The sequence below is a fragment of the Mixophyes fleayi genome, chromosome 1 (assembly GCF_038048845.1).
Source record: "Mixophyes fleayi isolate aMixFle1 chromosome 1, aMixFle1.hap1, whole genome shotgun sequence".
Taxonomy (NCBI): Eukaryota; Metazoa; Chordata; class Amphibia; order Anura; family Limnodynastidae; genus Mixophyes; species Mixophyes fleayi.
The window spans coordinates 302,425,273-302,446,200 of record NC_134402.1 but is presented as its reverse complement, the minus strand read 5'-3'; the positions used below and the strand labels follow the sequence as shown (position 1 = coordinate 302,446,200).

At 37.6% G+C, this 20,928-nt stretch overlaps 1 protein-coding gene across 1 annotated transcript in view; it reads left to right on the top strand.

The window, feature by feature from the left end:
* LOC142150520 (hippocampus abundant transcript 1 protein-like) overlaps window positions 1-20,928 on the top strand; it is a 39,665-nt gene that overhangs the window by 7,931 nt on the left and 10,806 nt on the right. Inside the window, exons 2-5 of the mRNA XM_075205753.1 lie at window positions 8,483-8,578; window positions 9,322-9,384; window positions 20,027-20,154; window positions 20,569-20,683. Coding sequence (XP_075061854.1) covers window positions 8,483-8,578; window positions 9,322-9,384; window positions 20,027-20,154; window positions 20,569-20,683 — 402 coding nt within the window. The remainder of the gene's footprint in view (window positions 1-8,482; window positions 8,579-9,321; window positions 9,385-20,026; window positions 20,155-20,568; window positions 20,684-20,928) is intronic.

Sequence of the window (20,928 nt, the reverse complement as noted above, 5' to 3'; positions counted from 1 at the left end):
GCAAGCCATATATCACCATGGTGGAGTTTGTACAATAGGATTACCAATCCATTTTAGTTAGATTTTCTTTGCTATGTTGGTGGTGTTTACTTAATCTTTAATGAAAAATATTTTCTGTTTTGTGGTTTAGTTTTCTGTTTTACTTTCTATTTCACTTAATTTGCAATGGCATTTTGGCACCTCTGTTCTAAATAGATTTTTTGTTTCTTTTTATATCCACTAAGTTTGAGTGGTTATGGTGATGCTCCTTCACACTTATAGACTGCATTGTAACAGAGCCTCACAGTTTCTTGTATGTGTAGTGTATTTGGTTATAACAATAAACACATATTTGTAGTCATTGTATCGGTATTTATATGTGATAGCTGGTTATATCTGGTTATCTTCCTGTCCAAGCTCTATAGTTACAAAGCTCTGGCTTCAGATTTACTGTAAAACAATGAGAACTAAACCACCATGTTGGTAAATGGTAACTGTGCGGATGCCAAAAGGCAGCTATGAAGAGTGAAGTTGAAATGGTTGTCTGAGTTAGATAACGTATTACGCATGTATATGTGTGTGTGTAGATGTATATATAATATATATATTATAATTTTACAGCAGTGTTGGGTTCCCTGTATGTACACATATCTTACAGTGGGGATGGGCAATCTGATACACCTCAGGAGCTGCACTCTAACCTTTAAAATGGCTGCATATTACATACCATTAATCTCCATAATAAGTTAAAATAGAACATTTACCATATTTCCCCATGATAAGATGCACCTTTTTCCCCAAAATTTTGGGTCTAAAAACTGGGTGCATCTTATACAGGGGTAGTAGCGCTTACTCTGTCAGATGATTCCTCTGTCCGGTAAAGTGTTCTTTCTTCTGTCTGTTCTGATCCTGATGCTGGAAAGTCGCTTAAGGTCCTCTTCGCGAGGGCCGGATGTGGTGCATGAACTGCAGTTGGAACGCACACTTCCGGTTTATGCATTTGGCGTTTTTCCTATCAGGACCTTGTCAAGGTCCTGATTGGACATCTGGTCATCGTGAAGAGGACGGTAAGTGGCTTATCAGGATCAGAATGGACAGAAGAAAGAAGACTTTACTGGACAGAGGAAGCATCTGACAGGGTAAGGCAGAATTGACAATTTCATCATCAACATTTATTTATATAGTGCCAGCAAATTCCATAGCGCTTTACAATTGGGAACAAACATTAATAAGACAATACTGGGTACTACATACAGACAGAGAGGTAAAAGAACCCTGCTCGCAAGCTTACAATCTATAGGAGACAATAGCGTTGTCTCTCCTCTGTATTTGCTGCACAATTACTCTGAAAAAATTGAGGATAATGTTTATCCTCAATTTTTTCACATGATTTATATAGGTGCATCTTATACAGTGGAGCGTCGTATACATGGGGAAATATGGTAATTAAAGAAAGATGCACATATTTGTAATAGCAAATTAGCAGATACTTTAATGTAAGACAAACAAGTGTTACAAGCCTATAACAAACAAATAAATGTGACTTCTGGGCAACCAGATTTTCCACCAGATTGTGACTGTTGTTAGGTGTAAGGCTTGGCTAGGCACAGAGCAATCCTGCAGAGAGGTTGTTATCCGTCAACCTGTTGCATGTGGTGTTCCTAGTGTGCCCCATGACATAGGATGTCTGTTCATACATGTACATAGAACCAAAATAGACACAATCAACTGGTACCAAACATGGCCTGTCTAAAAAGCATTACATTACTTTAATGAATTAAACAGGACTCCTCGGCAGACTGCACATCCCTCCTCTGATAACAGCTGTGCTGCTGGCACTGTGTGACCACCCTGTGTTGTGCTGAGGAGGGGGTCATGTGGGCGCTCTAAGCAAATAAGATCAAGTTCAGTCTCTTTTTCTGTTTTATGACCCACAGAGCTTTACCTGCTCCCCATCTTTCAAAAGAGCTTGTGCTGAGAGTTAAACTTGAGGGCGTGAAGCGTGGGATTAGAGCTGGGGCCGATGGGGCATACAATTGCGACAGATGATACACAAAGCAAGAAGGAGCTGGGGCTGCAGATGAAGGCTTAGAGGGCAGCATGAGGACTAAGGACAGTTTGTTGCTCATCACTGTCCTAGAGGTTACCAGGCATATGCTGATAGGTGCCAACTATCTTTCATTACCCTGTGGTCTGTGTGTTGAATAAATGGAACCCTGGAACTGCAGCTTTGCCAATGCTATAAAACCCCTGTGTATTATATATACCAAAATAGTAAGTTAGAAATAGTCATCAAATCAACTCATTGAAAAAATATTTTTTTTTTAAAAAAAAAAAGAAAAAGAATAGTTTCTCTTTTTGAACTGATATAGCCCAGCTCAGACTGTATTTGGCAAATACACTTTTTTTTCTTTTGCGTTTGTATTGGTCATGAAGCTTGAATCGGGGCATGTTGGTGGAGGCGAGGGGTTAAAAGGAAGGCAGCTCTTGTGGAATTTTTGGACACCTTCATTCTGCAAATTTATTGTCATAGATTTGTAAAGCTCCACAGAGCCACTCAGTAAGGAAAACTACATACATAAAACAGGGACATGCAGAGTAGACAAAGTAATTGCAGACATGAAAACAAAGGGTAGGAAGGACCCTGCTCACTAAAGAGCTTACATTCTAAGTAAGAATGTAATACAAATGTAATAAAATAACATTTAGAGATATTAGGGATGGGCTTTGGAGTGGATTGTAGGACCTGTATATATTGTCTTATTATTTTTTTAAAAAAAGTTTTATTTTTTTATATTATAGTTAACATCTGTGAGATGAAATGCAGGGAAATGCCAGAGGCCTGGCTCTTGTAGTAGCAGCATGCCACTGCCATTATTTTCTGGATGTCATGCTAGAGTAGGATGTAGATATAGTTAGATATAGATGGATATATCTATTATAGGTCAGCTGCAACATTAAAACCATCTGTCTAATATTATGTCTGTTCCCCACGTGCCACCAATACGGCTCTGAAGCCGTACAGGCATGAACTCTGCAAGACCTCTGAAGGTGTCCTGTGGTATCTGGCACCAAGACATTAGCAGCGGATCCTTTAAGCCCTGTAAGTTGCGAGGTGGGGCCTCCATGGCTCAGACTTCTTTTTCCAGCTCATCCCACAGATGCCCGATCAGATTGAGATCTGGGAATTTGGAGGCCAAGGAGTGGTTTGAGGAACTCTATCATGTTCCTCAAACCACTCCTGAACAATTTTGGCAGTGTGGCACGGTGCATTATCCTGCTGAGAAGAGGCCACTGGGAATACTGTTGCAATGAAGGGGTGTGCTTGGTCTGCAACAATGTTTAGTTAGGTGGTACGTGTAAAAGTAACATCCACGTGAATGCCAGGACCTAAGGTTTCCCAACAGAACATTGCCCAGATCATCACACTGCCTCCGTCGCTTGCCTTCTTCCCATAATGCATCCTGGTGCCATCTCTTCCCCAGGTTAACGATATTTACTTCTAAAAAAACACTTTCACATATTAATGTTATTTTGGATCCTGAGCAGTTATGTCGTATGAAATACATTTCAGGCTCTACAGTGATTAAGTGAGCCAGCCTTCCTGTACAGTGCAGATTATAATGTCCAGTTTCAGTCTAAAGCTCCATTTCTAAATAAAATATGCATTAAAACAGAAACTAGAGTAGAGTAATGTTTGTTTACCGCGTTTTTCTGTCTAAATGCTGCAACAGGGAAGTGAATATTGATGAATGAGAAGTCTCAGGTAACCAGAATCTGTTACATGTCAGGGAAATGGAGGAAGGGTTTTATTATTGTAAGACTGGGTGGAGGAATAGGAAAAAAGAGGAAGGGTGTAGTTAGTGGAATCTTTGTGTGGGAGGAAATACATTTCTATATTTATTGTAGTGATATTGTCTGTGTGAAAATTCTGTACGTGTAGCACTGCTTGAATCACAATAGTTTAGGTAATGGCCACTGTGATTATTATAACAGGATATGCATGCATTTAAATGAAGGTTTTTTTTTTGGGGGGGTGGGGGGATTTTATCTTTGTTATTCACTGCTCTCTATCTAAATATTATTCCCGACTAAAATAAAATCTTGTTGAAGATAGTAGCAGATGATTGCCTCTAGGGGCAACTTCTAGAACTTGTTACAGTTCCATATTGTAGGGAGGGAGGTGGTTACACCTTCCCGATCATTTGTATCATCCAAATTAACTGTTACATATCACAATTTCTGACTGTTTTCTTCAACAAACTACAGCTAACCCCATGACTGTAAACTCTGTCACACGTGTGCTTATACCCAGAGAAGGAAGAAGAGTAGTCGTGTATAGCAATCTCTCATTGTTCACACTTTAATGTGAGCTGATCATATATTTAAAGTCCCAACACCCTGAAAAAGCTGCACGTTACACCCTTCTCCTTTCCCTTGTACACCGTTAAGTGATTTTATTGCGATTTTCATGTATTATTTAAAGCACGAAAAGCGCTCTAGACCTTTTGCTTTCAGAAATCTTCCACTACACTGACCATCTCAGAAAAGAGCATTTTCTATTTACCATATATATGTCCATTCAAGAGAATGGAGTCTTAATACATCCAAATTGTTATGTTTTCATACCAGTGAACATAGCATTTCTGTATTTGTGACTTAACAAAGGGGCGTAGACAAGTTGTTACTGAACTTTTAGGAATTTATTGGCAACTGCAACTTTTGACATACATTTGTGTCGTTTCTTACAAAAGGATGCAGGGAGGGAATTAATTTCTGTATTAAAAAAAAATAAATCCTGAAGTGTTGCCCAGAGAAGCCTGCTATGCAGAGAAACCTGATTTACTGCTGTAATCTACTTAGCTCTGTTTCTGTCATGGTACCAGAAGCCTCTGCACACTGCCCAACTGACAGGCTTGAAATCCCATGATTTGCACAGTGGTTTGGTATGTTTGCAGCTAGCAGTACTCTTGTGACTCCACAAAATAGCCATCAGCTTAAGGCATTTCCTTGCCAATGAAAACTGTATTATTTTTACATTTTTTTAACCTTTCAATCAGAAAAGTAACAGCTGATTTGTGAGGGGCTATAGTAAACTTTTAGTGATATCAGCATTACTGCATTTTGTTATTTATTTGTATTTTTTTAAGACGAGCTTTAAAAACATGTTTCCATTATTAAAGTCTTATCAGTAGTAAATTACAAATAAATCACACCAATTATCTTGCTGTACAAAGTAGCAGGGGATTTTTGTTTTGTTTTAAATTATGTGCCATAGTTTTTCACATGCTTTATTTCTCATTAATGTGCGGCTTTAAAGCTGTGACATAAATAATGTCAGAACTGAACAATTCCATGGGTGATGTCGTATACATATGCCTTATATGTCTTGGCACAACTATGCGTGGCTAACAGTCTGATGGTCTTGTAGGTCACAAGTTGCGTCTTGGCAACAAACCACGTCACAACGCTGATCATTAGAAGCTACTCATTAACGAACCGACAAAACTAATTTTCTTGATTTTTAGTTTTTTTTGTGTAATTTGTGCAGATTTTATTAAAATTTATTTATTGCACTATACAGAAAAATAGGTTTGTATACACTAAGAATAAGTGTGGCATACAGTTCTATAGGGTACTTCATTTCTAGCTTGTACACTCTTTCAAAATGATATCTCAATAGACCATGGTCAACAGAAATGCTGCATTTACACCAATCCGTTTTGTATTCTCTTGGTGAATAGGTTTTACCGCCCCCCCTACTTGACATGTTAGTTATGCTGCTTTTAGCAAGGGTGAACTCTGCACATATAAAGCTTCTGTATGTATAATATCCTATATAAATGTCTACACAGATGCATTCTGAAGGATAGTATTAAGTAACCAGTACTGAATACTAGCAAGTGATAATTTTATGTTCTGATGCTACATTGGTAAGGTTTTCACACAGCTTACTGGACACACATCTACTGTAGCAACTTGATTATCAGTCACTAAAACAACGTTTGCCTATCTTAGACCAGCATATATTTTTCACAAATTAACAATATTACAACATTGTTTGAAACCACTGGATCAAGTGAAGTAAATTGGAAAAGGTGCAGAAGAAATGTAAAACTCCAAAAGTAGAGTGTTATGAAAGCTAAATTAAATAGAAACCGGCACTATCTGTGTATGTTTCATTAACTTTTAGGGAGCCTTAAGGCTGTACTACCACTTAAGTTATTAACCTGTCCCTAGCTATGGCCCTGGGGGCTGCTACATCAATCATATATAAATCAATAAAGCTCATAGTCATTAAATGAAAGAACCAATAACAAACATGAATCTCGTGATTGCAGCTTGTGATTGGTCCTCTTGCTAAAAACTCCCTATTACCCCTGGTATTTGGCTGGGACAGGGAGAAACTAAGGAACCCTTGGAAAAACACATCCCTTGGGGTTCTGGCTACAGGAGGGGGTACGTGCTGAAAATATTTTCATAAGTGGGTGCAAATGCGAGGAAACAAGAATAAGCTGCAAGTTCTGTGCTTGGTGCTTCCTGTTGGTAGGTGTGGTCACGCCATTGGCTGTATACGCATGACTGGCTTTTGCTGGTGGAACACGGGATCCGCGTGGAAAAACTTTTCAGTATTTAAATGAAGAAGCAACTGAAATTAAACTTTAATGTTTAAGTGTACTACTCATTTTAATATGTTCATGGATTTCAATGTTCGTGTCATTATATTAAAAGGAGGAAATCAAGAACTATTGTAGTTTGTAGTGATCAGGTTGTGTCTACAAATGCTGTTTATGATTTAAGAAAAAAAATACATTGCTTTAAACATGTGGAATCCCATTGATGCCTTGGTGATAATTACACAACAAACAAATGTTAGACGTAATTAGTGTATTTTTGGAAACAATAGAGCTTCTCCTACATGTGTTCTTTTGTATTGCAGTTTTATGATTTTATCACTGACAAAATATTCTGTATAACACACCCATAGCCTTAGGCTGGGTGCACACTATAGAAAATTTCTCCTGATGTGTTATTATGTTTATTGCTTTTTACTAACGACTGAAAGTTCCGATCAGCAAGACTATTCATGTGTACACACTAGACATATTTTACGATCTGTGCTCTTCATCTGTCATAACCATCTGCTGAAAAGATCATGACTCTGTAAACTCTATGGAGATCTGCCTACACTGCTGGGCATGATCGCATACACACTGCAGAATTGGAACGACATTGTTCCATCGTTGAACGAGATTTTTAGTCCGTTTATAAAATCAAATCGAACGTGCTTTGGAACGTTAATCGTTCATTTTTGGAGCGTACACACTAATACGATATTGGGCCAAATGGTCATTTATTGTAGGATTGGCCCAATATTCGGGTGAAAAACCTGTAATGTGTATCTAGCTTTAAATGACTTACAAGCTAAAGAAATAATTACAGATTCACATACAAGATAAATATAAGACATGAATGTAGAGCATGTTATAGGTAAAGTGCATCTCCTAACAATGACAAGCTAGGTAAATGGAAATCTCATCACAATGGATGCTCTATGGATCCAATAAGTTTATTATATTAAGTTTGCAGCAGTACAGATTGAAAAGGATGCATAGATCAACCAACACATTTTTAATTGAAATTAAGCAAACACTATCAAGTTTAGGACAGTTAATTGGCCAGTGTCCAAAATATGTCATTCAGCTCAAGTGTCCAGCACAACTCAAAAATTCACCAAAGTAGATGCTGTGGTTCACTGAAGAAGAAGAGTTTAAACAGCCTGGGAAATATTGGATTGGAGTGGATCATTAATTTTCTTGTATTAACATGTGAGTTAGCAGAAATATTACTACTTTGAGGCATGACAGGTGGTCAAGGCTTAATTACCCGGAAATATGTATTCCAGACTAACATTACAGCTTTCCTACTTGAGAATGGCAAGAGCTATAACATAAATACATTTGCTTCAAACATTTAAATAAGTTGTATTGGCAGGCTGCAGTGTTAAAAACAAACAAAAAACAAAGATATAAAATGTTTTGCAAAATCTCGTAGCCCAGTCTCCAAGACAACAAATGGACATTTTCATCAAAAAACAATTAAAGCATCTACATAGAAATTCTAGGACACCACCTCTCACCCAGAAGCTTTGTTTATGTCATGGTTGAAATTTAATAAAATTTTACCTGGCACGTGACAAAACTTGCTGCTTTGTTCTTACTGAAATTTTTGATGGTCTCCCAAAAATCTTGGTGCACTGGAAGCTACCACTATGACTGTCTTCTATTCCCCCCAAGTATTTTTTAAACAAGCATAAAATTATTAAATTGCTACCTTAATACTTTTACCTACTGACCTTTTTATATGATTACCTCATTAGACCAGGCTAAATATTTCATATGAGGTAGGTTTAATACCTGCTGTGTATACTAGCTATTTACTCTTATTCAGTTCCCCACTGTACTTTAAAATGTTTAAATGTATTCTTATTTTTCCTCCTCAGCTGCAAGGTATGGGAAAGCCAAGCGTGTATCATGCTGTTGTGGTCATCTTCCTAGAATTTTTTGCCTGGGGCCTGTTAACGACGCCAATGCTAGTAGTGAGTATGACCGTTAAATTTATTTTAGATGTACTTTTGTTAAGTATTTTCTTGCTTGAACATATATGTTCCCTCTAGAGGTCATGCATAATACTCGCATGCAAGAGTTTGTGATGTTTTGGTGCAGGCAAAGATGTCAATTATCTGTATGCCTGCAGTATTTTCATAGTGCCTAGCTCTCAATGTGTTCCATCTCATCTGAGCAGGTCCTAAAGGTTATAGACTTGTGCTGCAGTTTAAACACAGGTTCTTTCTTGGCTATTCATGTGCAGCTTTCACTAAGAAAACTTAAAAATGTATACCCCATTATCAAATCATGAGCCGTCAAATGGTAAACCTAGCAAATGTCTTTCATTAATTTTGTCTGTATTCAATGTTTTAGGTGTGCTTACCCTAATTATTAATTTATAATTAAGTTACACCAACCTCCAGCACTATAGTGATTTTGTTGGCTTGCTCTGCCCCCTTTCTTCATTAATGCTGCAATGTTCATAAATGTTATATTTATGTATAGGAAGTAAATCCTCAAGGTGCCAGTTTTGAAGATGCAATTACAGATTCCCAGGTCCTCGTATATATTATATAATTTCTGTGTAACCTGTTATACTGTACAATTTAGAGCATGTAAACCTCTGTGGACACTTTCTTTTAATGTATATCTGCCATATGTAACATAAAAAAAAAATAACCTTGAGAAAGAAGCCCTTCTTCTCTTTCTTGTAACTCTCCTATCTTTTCTCTAGGTGTTACATGAAACGTTTCCTCAGCATACATTTCTAATGAATGGTCTCATTCAAGGAGTAAAGGTAAGAGAATCTGTGATCTTTTGTATTGCCTCTAAGTTTCAGTTCTGTATCAAATTAAATTATTCATCCTTCATGTTATACAAACAAATAGAAGTTAAATCTATCAGTTACAGTGTGAAAACTTTTACCAACTACTGTAATATTTTACTAATGCTTCCCCACCCCCACCCTAGCCGAAGCCTCAAGGCATGCTCCATTCAGCCAGCTCTGTGGTCTTGCAATACAGAACTGTGAAATCAAATCCATTGCACACTTTAAGGTGATGTTGGAGGGAGGATGTAATTGGAAGGCCACAATCTCTTGGTTGCAGCTGGTGATTGGTCCTCTCGCTCACCCTCTACCATTGTTTCCACACGTGGTTGGACGAGCACATTAGTAACATTTTAGAGTAGGTGATAAGGAGCAGCTTTAAGGAATTGTTTCTGTGGGAAAATACCCTCACTAGAAAATGAGTAGCAATAGGGGGCATTTCAGACAATGATCCCTCTGAAAATATCTGAATAAGACTCCAAAATCAGAGGGGACTTCTGGAAAAGCCAGATACATGACACCCTGTCTGTCTATGTTCCACCTGCTGATTTTTTTTAGCGCATGACACTGACTTCTGTTGACACAGAATATCCACAAGTATTTCAGGCTGGTTTGGAACTCTTTTCTTCTAGTTTCTATCTGTTAAAAAGTTTTGTTTTTTTGCCTTTGTCTGGGATTAGCTACCACGTTAGAGTAAATTATTATAATTTGCCCAACCACTACCCACTGTATTTTTAGTTTGGGGGTGCCTTCATTGAGACTCTCTTCCCCTGTGCTGGGCGCAAGCACTGAAGAAACTGTCCATCCACAAAGATGGACTCGATATGCAGAACTGGCAGCATTTGATTGCCCCTTACCGTATCACAATATGGCTTCATTTGCCAGATATAATAAGATGTGAAGGCCTCAGAGTTGTAAATGTCGGTGCTGTTTTTTTCGTAAATCGTTATGCTGATGTATCGGTACACCGTGGTAGCTGGACAGGCCCTACGGTGTTCTCAGCAGGTCCTCTTTTGTGTTTTGTGGTGTTTACTTAAAAATGTGAATTGAAAACGTCTGCTTTTTTCTTATTTACTATGTTCATTTCTTTAAATGTCAAATATTTAACTTTATTTCATATTTCCCTGTATCCATTTCTGTCCTCTTATTTCAGCATTGCACTGATAAAGCTGAGTTACTTTCTCCAACTACTCTTAATTTTGTATATTGGAAGAATACATAGTACTCATATAAGAAATATACTCGTTTTCCAATTACTTATTGTCCAGGACTTTAATTTCAGCTTGGATATATATATATATATATATATATATATATATATATATATATATATATATATATATATATATATATATATATATATATATATATATATATATATATATATATATATGCTTTATAACACCTGTAACTAGTGACAGAACTAGAACCCCTAGCATTTCTGTTCTACGATTGCTACTAGAGAACATTTGTAGGAGGAGCTGTAGAGCCACATATGTGCTCTTCAATCACACTAGATGACTAGAATGTTGTGTTCTATATATTTCTTGACCCCACATTGCTATGTATCGCTCCCATCAGGAACATGTTGTATTGATTTAATGTTTCTGTTTAATTTTTTATTTCCTTTTATCTTCTATGAAACAGATTCTTTCTTGCTTAGCACATCTTCTGAAATAACACTTGTTTAAACAGGTTTTCTTAGTCATCCTTTTGTTTGGAATATAGAATTAATGGAAATATGTAGTAAAATTTAACAGTATGGAAATACTTTGTATCATTGTTCTCTAAACACTCTGCAAGCACTAGATGTATTAACATATACAGGTGGTAAATCATTTATATTACTGATGTTGAATAGGGTCTAATATTGTTATTTCTGTAAGTTTTAGTGTCTTCCTACTAAAAATTTGCTGACAGAAAATAAACATTTAGATTTATATTTTGTGATGCACCTGCAGGTATAACTGCCCAAGGAATGCAGGTGCACAAGGTGTCTGTGTGCTTCACCTATCCTGACAGCAGTGTTCCTTAGGCAACCTGTTGCCAAGCGCTGGGGAAAACTCTGCAGACAGGTAGCCATGAGTCCAAAATGTTGCTCACAGTGCCGAACTTGTTTCTGTCACTGTATCTATGAATACTTGACTCCACTGACTCAAGTGAAGGTGATCAGATTAGTCCTGGCTCTAAAATTTGATCAAATTGGATAACTGAGTTTATGGTGTGAGATGTTGTACATTACTTTAGAGCTGCAATTATGTTATGGTGAGTTTGTCTAGTGACGCCTATAATAGCTATATACTCATGCATTGAAGTTATTGGCATAAGGAGCTCTTCAAGATGCTTTTCTTATGAACTATGTAGCTGGGAAAATCTTGTTACAAGTGAAGGCAAAACATCTGTTGCTCATTTCTTGGCCCACAAAAAAGCCTAAATCGCTGAAGGAATTACTTTAACCCTGTGTCTAAAATGTAATATGCCATTTTCTTCTCTAATAATGATGCACAATAGTGGAACTGCAGAGCACACACTGAGGTTCCATCGCGCGTGAGCATAACTTTATGTACGACCACACAAATATATACATCGTCTCAGGTGAGGGACAAATAATAGCCTGCAGTATTATGTGACATATCCTGCTAATATTGAGCCAGGTCTTAGTGTTGATTTGTAAAGCTCCACAGTGCCAGACAGAAAAAGCAGGGCGGACATAAAAGGTAAGCGTAAAAACAGAGGGCCCTGCCTGTGATAGAGCGTACCATATGGTACACAATACAGGCTGTTTCAAAAAGATGGACCCAATTATAAAGCAATATATTTCACAGCAACATGTTACAATTGCACAAAAAGTTACAAACGGTTTAATGGGTTATCAAATTTTGGTAACCATCTTTTAAATGCTCTATGTGCTCTCCACCTGCTGTACGGACAACATCTTGATGATAGTTGAATTCGACCCAAATGTCGTCTTCCACTGAATTCACCGCTGCTGTGATTTTTTTGTTTTTGAGGTTATTCAGATTAGTCACTAATTGTGGCACAAAAACATGGTTTTTGGCGTACTCCGACGAGAAAGTTGCACGGTGTAATGTCTGGGGATCTTGGGGGCCAAGAGTGTAGCGCCAAGTCTTGGGTTCCTGTGTGACCTATACAATGTTGAGGCAGTGTGTCATTTAGAAAACGTCGAGCCTGCAGGGGCCTATGCGGTGGTGCTCCATCTTGCCGAAAAATTAAGTAATCTGTATCTTCATTAAGTTTCTCTGCTTCATGCTGCATCAGTCTTTAAATCTTGTGCACATCTTGTATAACATTTATTGTACAGTATAAATGTGTACTTACAAACATAATAATGTGTGAGTAATGTACAGTCTACACTTAGTTTAGAGTTTAATCTAGAAAAGTGCAGTCACCGCCGTTTTAATACCGGTGTGCAGAGATCTCATTATCTATTTATGCGCAAGCAGTGTCGCCCTCTAGAAAGAAGCTCTTTTGCTTTTTGATATTAAAACAGATAGTTGTAAAACTGCTTCATTCCATATTACATATTCTGTAAACTAGGCCAAATAGCTCTAGGCTGTCTCACCTGCTTGTGTTACACACAGGATGCCTACAATATTTGTCTGCTAAGCAACTATAAGGTTGAACATATGTAGTGAATTATTCAGATATTGTCAGCTATATTATCTGTGATGGTGTAAAGTGTACCAATTATCTTGCTATAGTAAAAGCAAAAATCCATCTTGGTATTGTAAAAATTAGGTGTTGAGAAAATAATCGTCATGTAACCCTCAAATTTACTTTTTATTTTATTTCTATTTTTATATTCGTTCATGGTCATCCTGCTTTGTTAAGAGCGCATTTAACTTCAGTTTTTGTTGTCATAGATTTTTGATTAAGTGGACGTTTAACTGATATTGGCTGATTTCAGTGCTATATCCAAAAAAATGCACGTTAAGAAAGACATCTGGTCTAGTACTATTGGCTTTTCTCCAATCAAATATCTCTTGTGTTAGAGAATGGAAACAAAGTAGCATACTCCATGTGTTCTCTGTACATCTGAAACCATTGCATACTTGGAGCACATTTGTCTGGGCAAATGTTGTGTTCACTTATTTGCTATTGCTTGTTTTCTACGCAAACAGGCACTTCCGACCCCCCCACCCCCAAAATTGTTGTAGGTTAGTTATAAATGCAGACATGCACTTTTGTGATTTGGTAGGAAGTTGAAACAGCAAAATATTACTTAATCAGGGTTTAACATTATTTTAATGCAAAATGTTCATGTCATAGCAAAGATTACGCCTAAATGTTAAACCCAGCCTCTCCATTTTATCTTTTTTTAAATGCATGCTTCCCCAACTGATTGAACAGTGGTGGTCTCTCCCATGAGACATCGCCACTTGCCTTATATTCACTCCTGAATGACCGCTGAACATGCAAAGTGCGTTGGGTTAGATATCAGCTGACCTAACTTGAGACTCCATGTATAGTCAATGCAACATGGAGGGTGGTAAGTAGTGGGCAAGGTGTGGGCAGGGGACTTCCACAGTTGAAGTAGTTGGAGGTGGAGATTTCTATAAAATTTTATCGGAGACTGGAGCTATTGCTTAGAAATATTTGAAGAGCTATTCTTCTTTCATGCAAATTGATCTGTTCATTAAGAAAGCATCACATTCCTAATGGCTACTGCTAGAAGGCTAGTGAGCTGTCATTTTATTTTTGTACTAGGTTAGTACTGTTAACTGATGACGTATAGAGGGCTGCATAACCTGTTAAAAAAAAGTAGGACGACGTATTTATGACATGTTATGTTGGTAACCTATTTTGTAGCACTCTAGCAAGTAAAGTCCCTGTTGGACATCATTATGTGTAAAAGGCTGTATTATATTCAGCAGAGAAATGTACACAAAAGAAATAGCTGGAGTGTTTATACTTCTACAAAATGTTTCCACTAAGCTCTATTTCCCTCTTCTGCAGGAGGTTGCTGGGTTATGCCGGAAGTGCTGCTTTTAAACAGCAGACACGGTTACTGGCAGCTGATGGTTTTATAAACGTTCTCCTAAAGGCTCTTTTGTGCCAGCTGTGACTTTTTTTTTTTTTTTTCCTTTTAATGGGGAAAAATAGTAACTAAAAATAAGTTAAAGATAATAAATTTGCAGATGTGGTTTTCTGGTCTTTAATGGACCATCAAATAACAAAATTGTAACTGCTTTATAAAAAATGCTATTACATTCTCGAGTATATATGATGTGTACATTTTCTAGGAGCATATTAGAGCTGAAGATACAAGTTGGGTGTGAGTGATTGTTTTCCCAAAGACACACTAAAGGAAATTTTGAGATCCAAGGGCGCACGTACTAATAAATTAAGTTAAAATAATATGGAAATCCAAGTGATTTTATAGGTCCAGCCCTATTTAATTAAAAATAAATAAATATGTCATTCAATCCTTTCTCGTTAATAATTACTCTCCCACCCTCTAATCCTTTAGCTGTGCATGGCTTCAGCCGATATTCCTGCTAGAAACACCCATGTTCTCCCAAGCAGTCAGCTGCATCTTCCGCTCCTCAGCCATGCAAGAGGGCTAACAGTGGCTGACTGCTGCATAGGGAGAGTATAGTAGTCCAGGCTTTGTTACTAAGATTTTGTTACTAAGATTTTCTTGCAGGTTTTGCTGGTAATGTTTAAAGGCTGCCTTACCTTCAGATCGCTTTAAATCATTTGGCTGGTTTGTGCCTGCCTGAGATTTGTACTGAATGAATTGCTTAATCTTTCTAACCTCTGTGCTTTTAAACCGTGTTAGTATATAAAATGGTATAGTTTGTTTTGTTGCCCTGGTAAATGACACAAAGATCCTCTCTGGGTACAACTGTATTTGATGCATAGCAAAACTGTGTCTTATCTAAGGGCAACAAAATAATCTCTTCCTGACTATACAAACAGCTGAAAATCACAGCAAGCCTGAAAGATAAAGCACAATATATTGTACACATTGTATATTACAAGCCAATAAATGAAAGTAAACAAGCAGCTTAGACTCGTGTCTAGAACTCACTCCACATTTACAGTGAATGTTCGCGCATACTGAATGGCCCTTCTGCTCCACAGGTGGTTTTTGTCCTCCCTGAGCTTGCCTTAGGATACCTGCGTTATGGTTTGACAGGTGTACCGCCCCAGTCAAACTCCCCACCTGCCACTGTCCTCGGAGCGGGTTGCTAAAGGGCGGAATTAACCCTATGTTTCTGACTACAGGGCCTTTTTGTGTTCAAGAAATGTTTGCAGTACTAATACAGAATGATGATTTTTTTTACAGATGTGTTCTAGTGTGTGTGTGTATGTATGTATTAATATTATATTATTCAGTGGGATGGGCGGACACATAAAACAAAGCTCCAGTGTGGATTAATCTATGGGGGAATTCAATTCCCTGCGTTCTTTAGAACAATGAAGGCTGCGCTCAATTACTGTTAGTACGGTAATTTCAACGCTGATTTTTTTTTCCCTCGCAGCTCTGTGAGCCGGAAGGAAAATAAATCTGTGTTAAAATTACCGTACTAACTGTAATAATGTGCTTCTATTACCATAGCAACGGTAATAGTGCGTGGCCTTGTTTTAAAGAACAATGTGGGGAATTGATTTCCCCCCTATATGTTGATAAAGTGATAATATAAAGAAACTATGTAATATGTTTGTCTTTTAAATTTCTCTAGTTGATTCAAATTTGTACTTGCTGTCTGAAGTGGTATTTACCACAATTTTATTTTATATACACTGATGATCTGAGTTTTCTAACCACTTCTAATTATGTTAACATGTTTCCCAATAGCTTCCCTCTGTTTCTCTGGCAAAGTTAAACAAGCCTTTAGATTTATAAACCCCAGATGGGAGATTCATCTTCTTTTTTACTAAATTTTTGCCACTAGTGCAGGATTTACAGCGATTGCTGTCTTACACTTTGGGTGCCATCACCATAGCTTTGGACTTCTATGAGCTAGAAGTTACCCCGTTTACATGTAGGAAGCCATCATGAGTGCCTGAAAACCACAGTGATGTGATAATTAGGGTTTACTGGGGCTAGTAATAAACAGATCAACTATTCCACTTCACTCCTGGTGGTAGAACATGTGATTACATGCTCTATTATACTTTGATATATCAATGGCAATTAAGCCTGTTTTATTGCACATTAGTAAATGGTTTACGAATATGTTGGCATTCTATAAAGGATAATACTGTACACAATTTACTAGTGGTTAATGTGAATAAGGGGTGGGCAACAGTTGGTGTTTACACTTTTATTTGTTACAATATTCAAGCCTTTTTGAAAAGCAAATTGAGGTTTAGTAATATAGGGACTGAAACTACAGAAGTCGATTTCAAGTTTTTTTCATTGGACTGTATGTGGGAAGAAAGACAACATTCATATGATGGTTGCTGTGACGAAACGAGTTTGATAACACTGTAACCATCCTGTTCCTCGTTTCTCACATAATGTGGATTATAGGAAGTACTTTTTATAGCCCTTGCTTTTGTTCCCCCATCTCAACAGACTACAACTGCAGTGTCTAATAACATGTGGATAAGGGGACATTGTAGCTCTTTGTAAAATAAATATGTATATTGTTTATTGTATATTGGTGATGTGGCAGTAAAGTTGTTATTCATTGTCCCTAAAGTGAAGCCAGGTGGGTTATGGGTAGGGATCAGGTTGCATGATACTGGAGGGGGAAAGCTAGTTAGTGTCCATTGTTCTCACAAGACTAATCCATACAGGCCATCTAGCAAGGGAAGTTCTTTGAAAGGACAGCTCATCTTCACTACCCTCTCCAACTGCCCCCCCTAGTCCAGCACTGACCAATGTTTAACAAGAAGATGCCCAGGAGTTTGGTCAGAGAGTGGAAAGCTCTATGGAAATTAGACCGTAGATATAAGGAGCCTCTCCAGGGGGTGTTAATTCTGTGATTTTATTGCTGGAAGGTGCAAGGTCTGGTTTTGAGGTGTCCTTCTCTACCAGAGTCTACATATGCAGCTGAGAGAGATCCATGGGACATCAAGTCTGGACAGCCAGGTGACTAATTCCTTAAGCTAGTGGGGTAAAGGGCAGATGATGTGGTAAACCTGCCTGGAATTTGTTTACTGTGTGTACATAATCTAGTGATTGGTTTTTATTACAATAAATGTATTGCTTTACTTTCTAACTGCATTTGCCTGAGTGACTATACGAATCCATAGAAGTTATTGGGTAGATTTCCCTGGCATAAGAAGGCACCCGTGGGTGGCCAGCCAGAGTGAAGTGGGTAGAATTGGGCCAGAAAACCCGGTATCTTCACAGTTCTGTTCAGTTTGTGTAAATTAATAGCCACGACACCTTAAATGGCTAATTGGTGAACCCTTTCAATACCAGACACATTTTGAATTGTGGAATTATTTATTTATATTTTGTTAGTCCTAATGTAGAATGTTTTTGTTATCATCTGACCTACAAACATGTTTTTGTGTGTGAAATAATATATAGATACAGATAGTGTAGTCCTCTTCACGAAAATACACTACCTGGACAGAAGTAGTTGTACACCCCTTCTAATTGTGGCATAAAAGACTCTTTATCAGTCTGTTGGAATCAGGTTGATTAACGCTAAGCTATATATTACCTCTGTACTGAAGATTTGTTTGTTTATTAGGCCTCCCGATACACCTATTTGCAGGTCGGCTGTATACGCCTTTCTTTTTATATGTAAAATATTTTTTTATTGTATTAACTGTGATTAAATATTGTACCGTTTGGATTGTACTTGTTTTAGTATTCTCCTCTGGCTCTTGACGGATTCTCCAGTTAGATTTATCTAACAAACATTAATATAGGTTCTCCACAGCGCAACCTGTTTTGCTCCTTTCTAATTAGTGTTTGGCCATTTCCGCCACACCCATTGCTATCGGGTACATAAAATCAAGGACACAGCCATGCAATCTCCAGAGTCAAACCTTAGCAGTAGGTTGGGTGATACTGAAGAGCTGTGTCTTTCAACATGGCACTGTCATAAGATGCCACCTTTCCAACAAGTTAATTTTTAAAATTTCTGCCCTGCTAGAGCTCTGGCAACAAAGTTCTGTGGAAAGTTGTGCAGTGGAAACATCTAGGAGTAGCAACAGCTCAGCCGTGATGCTATAAGTCACAGAAGCCTCGTTTGCAACACTCACTACAGAGTTCCAAACTGCCTTTGGAAACAAGGAAGCACAAGAATTGTTAGTTGGGTGCCTCATATTACCTGTAAAGTTGGATGGAGAAGGAATAATGGGCTGTTTTTCATGTTTTGGCTAGGCCCCTTAGTTCAGTGAATGTACATCTTATTGCTATAGTATACAATGCCATTCTAGAGATTTGTGGGCTTCCAACTTTCTCTGTGCATGAAGGCATTGTCAAGCTGAAACGAAGTAAGCTCCATCAGAAAATGGTTTGCTGAATTTGGTGTGGAAGAACTCTGACCTCCATACCATCGAACACCTTTGAGATGAATTGGAGTACTGATTGCGAGCCAGGCCTTATCGCCCAACCTCACTAATACTTTTGGGGTTGAATGGATGCGAATCCCTTCATCCATGTTCCAAAATCTAGTGGTAAGCCTTCACAGAAAACTTAGTTTGTTATTGCAGCAACATTGGGACCATCTCCTTATTAATGCCCATGTTTTTTGAATGAGATGTTCAACAAGCACATGTGATGTTTGGGTGTCCACATACTTTGGACCATAAAGTGTAGTTTGACAGCACTGTTCTGCTATTGTAAATTGTAAACTTGTGGACAATGCATGATTTTGTTTGAACGACCTGCATACAGTTCAAAACTGTTACTAAAATTGTTGCATTCTCTGTGGAACATATTTATAATTGTGTGCTCTTATTTATCATTTTTCTAGTTCATCATCATCATCACCATTAATTTATATATCGCCACTGATTCCGCAGTGCTGTACAGAGAAGTCATTCACATCAGTCCTTACCCCATTGAAGCTTACAGTCTAAATTCCCTAATATACACACACAGACAGAGAGAGAGAGACTAGGGTCAATTTTGATAGCAGCACCCGGAGGAAACCCACGCAAACACGGGGAGAACATACAAACTCCACACAGATAAGGCCATGGTCGGGAATTGAACTCATAACCCCAGCGCTGTGAGGCAGAAGTGCTATCCATTTAGCCACCGTGAGGTAATAGGGCTTAGCAGTGTTAATAGTAGCCATAAGTATGATATACCCAATAGTGAAGATCAGGCATAAGACAGTCTCGCCAATGCCTCTTTGTGAGACTTTCAGTAGGTACCTATTGCTAGTAGTAGCTATTTGGACTTCAGTATATTTAGATTTTGATAACCAATTCTTCAGCCATTTGCTGCCCAAATTAGCACTTTACTTACTTGCAAGCATTAAGCTCTCTGGCTTGTAGCAACCCTTAAAATCCATAACTCCATATGTACTTTTTAGACTTCACCTGTTATGTATACGATATGTGGTTTAATAACTTTTGTCATTTTATTTCATTTATATATTTTTATATAAAAATGTTGTGTTTTTTTTAGTAATTGTGGTGTGTTTTTTTGTTTTTTTTTCACCAGGGCTTCCTATCATTTATGTGTGCTCCACTCATTGGTGGTTTATCAGATGTTTATGGGAGAAAATCTTTCCTTCTTATTACTGTTTTCTTTACTTGTGCTCCTATCCCTTTAATGAGGATAAGTCCATGGTAAGTAATCTGGACATATGTTCTATATACTATGCTACATGCCCTTTTAAATTTGAAATCTTCCCTGTCAAATAAATACATTGCTTGTAAAACTGGCATACATTACCTTTTTATATTTGAAGGATTGGGTTCTGTAGCATGTGTTGGGTATAGCCTGGTTGCGTATTATGTAGGTCGATAGCTTTTTGTTGGGTGGGTGACAGGTCAGGAGTATTTGGATCAGATTTAGTGAGAATAACGGCAGAGGAGACTGATCTCAATACTTTACATATCGTTATAATTTTAGATCATTGAGCAGTGAATATATGTGTAAATGTGGGTTATTAAATTAATAGGGCCAAATGTAGCTATAATGAAGGCTTTAGCTTGGTGAAAGGGAAGTAGACCATTTTAATTGTACTTTTCTTGTTACAGGTGGTATTTTGCAATGATTTCAGTATCTGGAGCTTTTTCTGTAACGTTCTCTGTCATTTTTGCCTATGTTGCGGACATAACACAAGAACATGAAAGAAGTACAGCTTATGGACTGGTGAGATTCCTGAAAGTTTCAAATGAAAAAAATTGCTGTTGCTATTGGAATATAAATAATATAATTGTTAGTTTTATCTTGTAACAAAATTTCAGTTGACTAGATTTCTTGAAGCAGTTCATTTATACATAATAATAATAAATAATGAAATGACTAATTTTAGGATATGTTAACCCTTGTTTTAATTATTTTTCCCCCTTTTTTTCCCAAATAGCTTAACATCTTTCTGACAGTTGGCAGATACT